General features: G+C 47.5%; 1 protein-coding gene across 1 annotated transcript; it reads left to right on the plus strand.

The window, feature by feature from the left end:
* Positions 1-217: 217 nt before the first annotated feature.
* LOC123166534 (arogenate dehydrogenase 2, chloroplastic) lies at positions 218-1,728 on the plus strand. Its single transcript, XM_044584341.1, has one exon. It carries the CDS (start codon positions 313-315, stop codon positions 1,477-1,479), a length of 1,167 nt encoding a protein of 388 aa, XP_044440276.1. The 5' UTR covers positions 218-312; the 3' UTR covers positions 1,480-1,728.
* The last annotated feature ends 9,159 nt before the right edge of the window (positions 1,729-10,887 follow it).

Consider the following 10,887-nt stretch of genomic DNA (forward strand, 5'->3'; position numbering starts at 1 on the left):
AATCTATTGAGCTGCTCTAAAAACGTCCTAAATGCCCAATAATATGGCAGGAGATGCTCCAATTCATCATTATCTCAAGAGATCATGTTGCTTCACTTGCTTGGAGTAATAAGCATTCTTGTTTGGAGGGGTTGTGGCTAAATAGCATTTGTTTGGAGGACATGTTGGAAAAAGGCTGAGCCCGCAGCGTCGCATCTAAAATCCCCCCGTCCCCGTTGCGAAGCCCATACCCGAACGCAGCACACAACACACCAGAGGCCCAGACTAAGCGGCGGCAGCAGCCTGCGGAAGCGAGCGAGAGAGGGGGGCAAGATGCTGTCGTCTTCCACGGCCCCCTCCCTCCGCCTCCACCACCACCAACCAGCCAGGCCCCGCCGCCGCCCGCCGGCCCCGGCGGCCTACCGCCAATTCCAGTCGCCCGCCGCGGCCTCCCGCCGCCACCTCCCCGCCGGGGCGGCCGTCCGCGCCCGCGGCGCCACCATCCGCGCCATCGACGCGGCCCAGCCGTTCGACTACGAGTCCCGCGCCGCGGGGCTGCTGGAGGAGCGGCAGCGCCTCAAGATCGCCATCGTCGGGTTCGGCAACTTCGGGCAGTTCCTGGCGCGCACCTTCGCGCGGCAGGGCCACACGCTCCTCGCCCACTCCCGCTCCGACCACTCCTCCCTCGCCGCCTCCCTCGGCGCCGCCTACTTCCAGGACCCGCACGACCTCTGCGAGTGCCACCCGGACGTCGTCCTCCTCGCCACCTCCATCCTCTCCGCCGAGGCCGTGCTCCGCTCGCTCCCGCTCCACCGCCTCCGCCGCAGCACGCTCTTCGTCGACGTCCTCTCCGTCAAGGAGTTCCCCAAGAACCTCCTCCTCACCTCCCTCCCGGAGGGATTCGACATCCTCTGCACCCACCCCATGTTCGGCCCGGAGTCGGCCCGCGACGGCTGGGACGGTCTCCCCTTCGTCTTCGACAGGGTCCGCGTCGGCGACTCCCCGGCCCGCCGCGCCCGCGCCAACGCCTTCCTCAACATCTTCGAGCGCGAGGGGTGCCGCATGGTGGAGATGTGCTGCGCCGAGCACGACGCGCACGCCGCCGAGACGCAGTTCCTCACCCACACCGTCGGCCGGATGCTCGCCACGCTCGAGCTCAGCTCCACCCCAATCAACACCAAGGGCTACGAGACGCTGCTCCGCCTCGTCGACAACACCTGCAGCGACAGCTTCGACCTCTACAACGGCCTCTTCATGTACAACAAGAACTCCACCGACCTGCTCAACCGCCTCGAGTCCGCCATGGACTCCGTCAAGAAGAGGCTCTTCGACGGCCTCCACGAGGTGCTCCGGAAGCAGCTCTTCGAGGGCAAGGCCTCGCCGCCCAACACCGCCACCACCGGCCACCACGCCGACGTGCACCGGAGGCAGCTCCTCCTGGAGGGCAAGCCCCCCTCACCCTCAGTGCCCACCCCCAACAACGTTACCGTCCCCAAGTAGCCTCCTCTCTCCCTCCCCTCCCCTCCCCCATGCCTGGCTTGCTCTGCTCCTGTGCTCCATGGTGATGTACTATGATCAATTTCACTTCTTTGCTGGTCTTATACATTGTGTTGTATTCTATTGTACCAGTTTGTATTTCTGCCAAGAGTGATTCCCCCATACGGGGAAAGAAAAGCTTGCACCGAATTATGGATGTATATGGGAATGATGAAATAAACCTGAATTGACATTGGAGTGTCATCAAGGAAAGATCAGGAGCAAAATTGGCCTGGCTTGTCTGCTGACAGTGAGGATATCTCGTGGATGATTTCATGTCTTAGATCAAAATCAGTGGGCTTTCTAACATTGGGATTTGAAAGTCCTTGTCGCCCCAAATATTTCGTCAGTGACCCCTCTGTTGTTGCGAGAGCGACATCGGACGAGGTTAGGTGACCATCTGCTAATCCACCTGTGCTCCTCTGTTCATTCGGTTGGTAATTTGGTTGGTAAGTTGCTTTCCTGACAGCGCCATTACTAGTGTGCCATCGAACGAAACTGTCTGCTATAATACATTGTTAATTACACATCATGGAAGCAGTAACCACTCCTGTCATGTCATATAGCTTGCTTAATACAATGTTTAGTCGGATGATCATCATTAAGCAAGCATGACATGGTCAGCAAGTCATCCAAGCAGCATTGGAACAACACATGATTTTTGCATATAACAGTGCAATTTGTGTGTGTGAAAAATTCAGACGTTTTAGAGGATCAATTTGTGCTGGGGAATCCGTCGATGATTTGCCAATACCAATCTGATTCTCAATTTCTCATAAACCATGCCTTAGAATTTAGGTCTTATTTTAGTGTATATATGATTTTTGTAGAAGCTATGGTTGCAATCATTGGATTGTTTGCCTTCCTTTTAGCCTTTATATACGAGGGATGATACTATCATATTCTTATGGATCGACTTTGCATCCGCTCCAACCTCCCCTTCCACTTCCACTCATTCGGATAGGAGTCGGCATCTTCTGTGTTTTCTATGTTGTATCCAAACAACTGTCTCTAGAGTTTCCATATTCTATGCACACTTGTATTTCTATAACATCATTAAGTTTATTTTTCTGTTCATGTTGTTTAGTTCCAAGGATCCAAAGATGCCTTTAGGGTTCCGGATAGAGTGATTCTCTTTCTGGAATGCAGGATTGCAAATAAATATAAATAAGTACGCCCTCAGTCCCATAATATAAGATCGTTTTGCAAGATATTTTAGCTTGCAAAACGATCTTATATTATGAGACCGAGGGAGTACTATCGAGATGCCATGGCTTCGGGTAAATAGAAGAATGAAAAGGAACGAAGACTTCTAAATCTGCAAATTATAAAACAAAAAGATTACTTTTATGACAGATTTTCCAAAGTTCCTATGTGTTAAGCTATTTCTTAGAAATTTCAACAAACTGATAACAATCTTATAAAACTTGTTTGGAATTCTTCAATCTCAAGAAACGGGACCAGGTAGTGGCGGCATTGTCAGGATCCCTGAAAATCCCTGAAGAAATGAACACTGCAGTTAACTGACGAACTCTGAAGATGTGTGCGCAACGGTTCGTCAGTTATCCGACGACCATTATGCCATGCCAGAGGGTTATATACATCGGACGGTCCAGATTCACACTTAGATCAGTGGAGTTTTACTCGACGTAATTCATAAACTCACCAGTGACCGTTTATCTTTGTTTACCTCTGTAATTCTGAACGTACAGTATAAGCCGCAAGCTGGAAATGAGAAGAAAGAGGAAAGTTATTCCTATCTTAATTAGTCGCTGTGGCCCCGTATCCACTCGATTTCGACTCAAATCATGGGCCATAGACCTGGCCATCCTCCGGGCCAGGCTGGGCTTCGGGCCGGGCCTGACCAAGCCCGAGGTAGAAAACTCAGGCCCGAGCCCGGCCCGGCCGCCGGGCCTACTTTTCAGGCCCAAGCCTGACCCGTCACAGCAAAAACACACCGGGCCTCGGGCCTCGGGCTGGACCTCTTTAGTAAATGGCAGAAACAGTGGGCCCAGGCCCGGCCCGACCTAGTCTTCGGGCTCAAAACCTAGGCCTAGGCCCGGCCCGGGAGCAGCGTCCGGCCAGGTCGGGCCAGGTGGCCCATGGCCAGGACTAATGGGCCATCTCAACACAGTAGCGCATCCTGACAGGCATGTTTGCTAACTAAAAGTTACACAGCATGCTTTGTTCAAAACGAGCAGTTGCCTTGCCTGCATAACTTTGTTTTAAATTCCAACGAGTTCCTGCAATCTCATTCGAGGGACCATAAGAGCATCTGCAGCCGGGGGCCCCAAACCCGCCTCAAACGTCCGGACGGGCCGTCCGATCACTTATCGGTCACGAAATTTCGATCCAGATGGACGCCTCAAATGGGCCTCAAACGCCCGGGCTAACCGGCACCCCTCATATCCAGCCCAAATTTATGGTGGATATGAGGGCATCCGGGCGCATCCGCCACATTGGACCCGACAGCCCGACCTCACATGAAAATGCACCAAATCCACCAAATCGACTTACCGGATCCATTTGATCTCTCCTCTCTTCTTCCTGCTCCTCGACATCCCTCTCGCCGTTCCACCACCGCGCGTGCTCCACAGCCGTTGCTAGCCTCTGCGCTGCCACCTTTGGCAGACCAGTCTTCTCTCCCGTCCTTGCCTCTGGGGACATCGTCGCCGGCCCGGACGCCATCGCGGTACGTCTGGCAACTCTCTGGCTGCGTCTTGCGCTCTGTGTGTTCGACACATTGTCTGACCGGATTATTTTTTAGATTTTTTTAGGGAAAACGATGAATTCTGATGCTTCGTCAGACGAGGAGTATGGACTGACGTAGCTTGATCAAATGATTCAAGATGGGTTATTCGATTCCTTGGATTCGGACGAAGAAGTGGACATGATCATGAAAGAGGAAATGGACCGACAGGTGGAGCATATTCTCAACTTCAAGGGCTCAATCAAAGGGAGAAGAGTGACCAATCGTGATAGGGTGTCTGAAGCACGACTATTGCAGAAGGACTACTTTCCTCCGAACCCAACTTTCTCGGATGATCCATGGTTTCGTCGCCGTTTCCGCGTGCGGAAACCATTGTTCTTGCGCAATATGGAGGGAGTGCAGGCACACGATGACTACTTCAAGCTCAATAGGGATTGCTGGCCAACTTTCTTTCTCTGCTAAGAAGAAGTGCACTGCTGCTCTGAGGATGCTTCCACTTGGAACTGCCGCAGATGCCATTGGTGAGATGGTCAGGATGGGGGAAAGCACATGCATGAAGACTATTGTCAAGTTTCCCCGCGCCGTGGTACATGTGTTTGGAGCAGAGTATCTAAGAGAACCAAATGCGCAGGACATAGAAAGGTTGTTGCCTATTGGAGAGGCCAAAGGGTTTCCAGGAATGCTCGAATCAATTGATTGCATGCATTGGCAATGGAAGAACTGCCCCAAAGGTTTGCGGGGAATGTATCAAGGTCACACCAAAGAAGCCACCATCATACTTGAAGCGGTAGCATCACATGACTTATGGATTTGGCATGCTTTCTTTGGAATGTCGGGATCTCACAACGACATCAACATGCTTCAAAGATGTTCGGTGTTCAGGAGGCTTTGCAATGGGGAATCGCCCCCATGCAACTACACTGTCAACGGCCGTGAGCGCCACATGGGATACTATCTTGCCGACAACATCTATCCTCAGTGGACGGCGTTTGTGAACACTAGTAGAAAAAGGGTCAAATGTTCAGCTCATTAGTGCCGGTTTGAATTTGAGCCGGCACTAATGTGTCCATTAGTGCCGGCTCCAACGGCTAGCCGGGCCGCTCTCATTAGTACCGGTTCTTGCCAAACTTTTAGCACCGGTTCGTGCCACGAGCCGGTACTAAAGAGAGTGGTGGCAGGATGTTGTCAGACTGGGGCCCCTCCAGCACCTTTAGTACCGGTTCGTGCCTCGACCCGGTACTAAAGATCGTCCTATATAAACCCTTCGTCCACCCGCACTCTGTTCTTCCCCCTTTCCCCTCTCCCTCTCCTCTGTTCTTCCCTTCTTCCTCTCGAGCTCATCACAAATTTTGCCCAAAATTTATCAAGATTTGTAGGCCCCCATCCATTCAAATGATCACAAAGGTCAGCACTTTGTCCTTTCATCTCTCATTGCTAGATTAGCTCTTGCATTGGTTTATATATTGATTAATTGTGGGTTTTAGTAATTTGGGAGGAATTATATGTGGTAGTATTTGATTTATATGCAATTTGAGGTCAAAATAACACTTAGTTTGCATATGTAGGTGTGGTTTACTTAGTGCCTTCTAAATCTCCATTGTAACTACTGTCGCTCGCCCGCACCGTCCCGTCGCCGGCACCACCTTGTGGTGAGCCTATTGTTCTTATCTTTTTATAAAAAAAATTCATGTTTGTGTGATTTGGATATATAGTTACTCGTATAATTATGTTACCCGTACGTTGTTTGTTATACATAGTGTCATGGTTTTGATATCTGTCCCCGTTGTCCCTCGTCCGTGTTATGATTCGAATGTGGTATATTCTCTTTTAAAATTATTTGTTGCATTTCGTGTTTATGACAAATTATGCCCATCAAGTTGACATAGATATTTTTATCTAGGAGGTATGTGAACCGGAAATTCCAACCGACCCTATTGTCGAGAGGTTAAATTTAGTTGAAAGTGAAAATGAGTATTTGAAAGAAAAATTGAAAAGAATTGAGAGGGAGAAGATGGAATTGGAGTTGCATGTTGTCGATGTCGTCGATGATCACAAGATCAAGATGGAGAAAATGCGCTTGAAGATTAGAAAGATTAGAAAATATGCCATTGATAGTGAGGCTTGGTATCATTACGTTGTTGGATCAATTGTTACCTTAGTTGCGATCTTGATCGCATTTGTTGTTGCATTTAAATGCTTTACCTAGAGAGTTATTTGTTTGTTGCATTTAAGTGTTGTATGAACTTTATGTATGAACTTGTATTAATTTGGTCTTTTCGGTGTTGTGTAATGAAGATGAGCCGACAATGGATGTACGATGACCGATGCTCTCCCGAGTTTATTAATGGCGTGCAAAATTTTCTGCTTGCGCCTGAGGCAAACAAGCGGGCGGATGGTTTTATGCCTTGTCCATGTGCTGGCTGTAAGAATGATCACAATTACTCTAAGTCAAGAACCATTCACGTCCACCTGTTTGAGTCCGATTTCATGCTCCACTATAATGTTTGGACCAAGCACAGAGAAAAAGGGGTTATGATGGAAGACAATGAAGAAGAAGAGGAGGACGACAGCTATTCTGACCATGGGTTCCCTGAATACGATGATACAACAATGGGGGAAGAAGCTAAGCCGGCAATGCGGGAAAAAGCTGAAGAAGAGGCATCAGATGAGCCCGCTGATGATCTAGGTCGGGCCATTGCCGATGCAAAGAGAAACTGCGCAAGTGATTTGGAGAAGAAGAAGATGCAGCGCATGTTAGAGGATCACAAGAAATTGTTGTACCCGAATTGCGAAGCTGACAAGAAAAAGTACCACACTGGAATTGCTGCAATGGAAGGCATAGAATGGTGTATCTGACAAGGGATTTGGAAACTTGCTGGTAATGATAAAGAATATGCTTCCAAAGGACAACGAATTTCCCGAGAGTACGTACGAAGCAAAGAAGGCTGTTTGCCCTCTAGGGTTAGAGGTGCAGAAGATACATGCATGCCCTAATGAATGCATCCTCTACCGCGGTGAGTACGAGGATTTGAACGCTTTCCCAGTATGCGGTGCATTGCGCTATAAGATCAGCCGCGATGACCCTGGTGATGTCAAGGGCGGGCGCCCCAGGAAGAAGATTCCTGCCAAGGTGATGTGGTATGCTCCTATAATACCACGGTTGAAACGTTTGTTCCAAAACAAAGAGCATGCCAAGGCGATGCGATTGCACAGAGAAGACCGTAAGAAAGACGGAAAGTTGAGAGTACCCGCTGATGGGTCGCAGTGGAGAAAAATCGAGAGAAAGTACTGGGATGAGTTTGCAGGTGACGCAAGGAACGTATAGTTTGGTCTAAGCGCAGATGGCATTAATCCTTTGGGGAGCAGAGCAGCAACCATAGCACCTGGCCTGTGACTCTATGTTTGTATAACCTTCCTCCTTGGTTGTGCATGAAGCGGAAGTTCATTATGATGCCAGTGCTCATCCAAGGCCCTAAGCAACCCGGCAACAACATTGATGTGTACCTAAGGCCATTAGTTGAAGAACTCTTACAACTGTGGAATGGAATAGGTGTACGTGCGTGGGATGAGCACGGACAGGAAGAATTTGACCTAAAGGGGTTGCTGTTCGTGACCATCAATGATTGGCCTGCTCTCAGTAACCTTTCAGGACAGACAAACAAGGGATACCGCGCATGCATGCACTGTTTGGATGATACCGACAGTATATATTTGGATAATTGTAGGAAGAATGTGTACCTGGGACATCGTCGATTTCTTCCGAGCAGGCATCCCGTAAGAAAGAAAGGCAAGCATTTCAAAGGTGAGGCAGATCACCGGACGAAGCCTCGCCACCGTACTGGTGCTGATGTACATGATATGGTCAAGGATTTGAAGGTAGTCTTTGAAAAGGGTCCTGGGGGACAACCTGTTCTGAATGACGCTGATGGACGCGCACCCATGTGGAAGAAGAAATCTATATTTTGGGACCTGCCCTATTGAAAAGACCTAGAGGTCCGCTCCGCAATCGACGTGATGCACGTGACAAAGAATCTTTGCGTGACCCTGCTTGGCTTCTTGGGCGTGTGTGGGAAGAAAAAATATACACCTGAGGCACGGGAGGACCAGCAACGTATGCACGAAAAAGACGGCATACATCAGGGTCATGCCAGCTACGCTCTTACCAAAGAAGAGAAAGAAATCTTCTTTGAATGCCTGCTCAGTATTAAGGTACCGTCTAGCTTCTCGTCGAATATAAAGGGAATAATAAATATGGCACAGAAAAAGTTTCAGAACCTAAAGTCTCATGACTGCCACGTGATTAACTCCTCGAGATCGAGCCCATGTCTCCCCTTAGAGAGGAGGAAATAAAATGAAAATATGTCCGCGACGAACCTTTGGTCGAGCCCGAGGAGGTCAAGAATCTCCCAAGAAGAATGTATGAATTGCATGATTGGTACATGAAAATTACCAAGAGTTCCAATCGAGAGTCCCTCATGGTGCAAGTCAAGGAAGAGCATTACTTCCATAAGAAACCTCTGTCCGTTGAGTATTCAGAACTATTTCAGTTATTCAATCAAGATACACTCGACAAATCTATCGTCAGTTGCTATTGTCTGTAAGTGATTTCTTTCTGTAATTTAAGTCTCAAGCTAGCTGTAGTGCTCATTGATCGATTATTACTTGTAATTATCCTCACTATATATTCTTTTCTGTGGTATTATGTAGGATGAAGATGTATGAAATGAAAAAAGCTGGACGCTATGGCATTGGGTTCATTGACCCAAATACCATTAATGAACACACATGAAAATTGGAATGGTGTAAAGCAGATGTAGAGAAAAACATGCTAAAGTTCTTGAAGTGCCTCAATACCAATGAAGATATACTACTTCCTTACAACTTCCTATGAGTCACACTGTCTTGTACTACAAATTCTGTTTTTGCTTACTAGCTAGCTAGATGTTGATTAGTGTTATGCACATGCCCGCTTAATTAAGACATGCAAACGTGTGCGCATGCAGTTACCACTGGATCTTGTTAATTATTAAAGTTGAAGAAGGAACAGTTGAAGTACTGGACTCACTACTTAAAAAAGAAAGTGACTTCACCATCTTGAAGGGGATAGTCGACAGGTAATTTCAATCATTATTAACTATATCTCGACCTATTTAGTTCGTCATTTTCCTGATATCAACTATTTAATAACCCTTATTCATTTTCTTTGCCGGCGGGCAGGGCTTGGGCAAAGTTCATCAAGGTGACTCCAGGCAAATGGCGACAAAAGCTGTTTTGGTATCGACCCAAGGTAAGTAATTAAGTAGTACTAGCTAGCTACCATCTCTTTAATTCTTGTTTCAATACCATTAATTAATTATCATGCTTGATTAATTATTACCTGATTAAATTCTATTCTCATAAAGGCCCTGAAGCAGGCGCCGGGGACTGAAGTGTGTGCATACTACATTTGCCAGAACATTCGCATGATGGCGTTCGAAAGGAGCAAATCTGATAGACAGCAATGGGTACGTTTGATAGAACACTATTCACAATTTTTACATGATTATCGATATCTAGTCACATAACTAATACACATGCATATTGATCTCCTTCTTAACAGTTCAAAGACGTGCGGGAGAAGCTCCTACCAACGGAGCGCATACGAGCACTTCAAGAGGAAATAGCGGGATTTTTGCTCGACCAAGTCATAGATCCCAAAGGAGAATACTATTACCCACTACCGCCCCCATGAACCACTCTCAATTGTCATCGTGCTCCGAAGGCACCAAGGCAACATGTAGGAGAAATTGTATATATATACATGTGTATGTGTGAATAATGGTGGTTGTGAGACATTCGATGATATATATATATATATATATATATCTATATATACGCATAACGTGTACAATATGTAGTATCGTAAAATACCAGCAAACGAAAAAGAATTAAATGCAAAACACAAAATTAAAGAAAAAGAAATCACGAATCCAAAACCCCCCAACATTTTAGTACCGGTTGGTGTTACCTGCCCCCGGCGCTGGCTCGTGCCACATGCTGGCCCTTTAGCGGCGGTTCGTGCAGAACCGATACTAAAGGGGGGACCTTTAGTCCCCACCCTTTAGTGCCGGTTACAGAACCGGCACTAAAGGCCCTTACGAACCGGTGCTATAGCCCGGTTCTGCACTAGTGGAAGACCACATCTGTACCACATAGCAACAAACAAAGCCACTTCGCAACAATGCATGAAGCAACTAGGAAAGATGTGGATAGGGCATTCGGAGTGCTTCAAGCTCGTTGGGAATTGTTCGTGGAGCTGCAATGATGTGCGAATCAGAAACTTTGTGACAACTCATGACATGTTGTGTTATTTTGCGCAATATGATTGTCGAGGATGAGGGTGATGGTGTAGCCCAAAACAATGATTTTGAAGCACCCGGAGAACAAGTTCAAATCTTGGAAGATGAAGATGCAGCTTAGCTTATGAACTTTCTGCAGATGCATCAGAATCTCCGAGATTATCAGGTGCACACGATGCTAATCAATGAACTTGTGGAGCATATGTGGACCCACAATAAAAAAAGAGCTAATGTTTGAGTTGTGCACTTAAATAAACTTTATGTCACAAGACCTATGTATTTTTGATACCAACATTTGTTATTTACGTTCGACATTGACGTGTA

This window comes from Triticum aestivum, chromosome 7D, assembly GCF_018294505.1.
Source record: "Triticum aestivum cultivar Chinese Spring chromosome 7D, IWGSC CS RefSeq v2.1, whole genome shotgun sequence".
Classification (NCBI taxonomy): Eukaryota; Viridiplantae; Streptophyta; class Magnoliopsida; order Poales; family Poaceae; genus Triticum; species Triticum aestivum.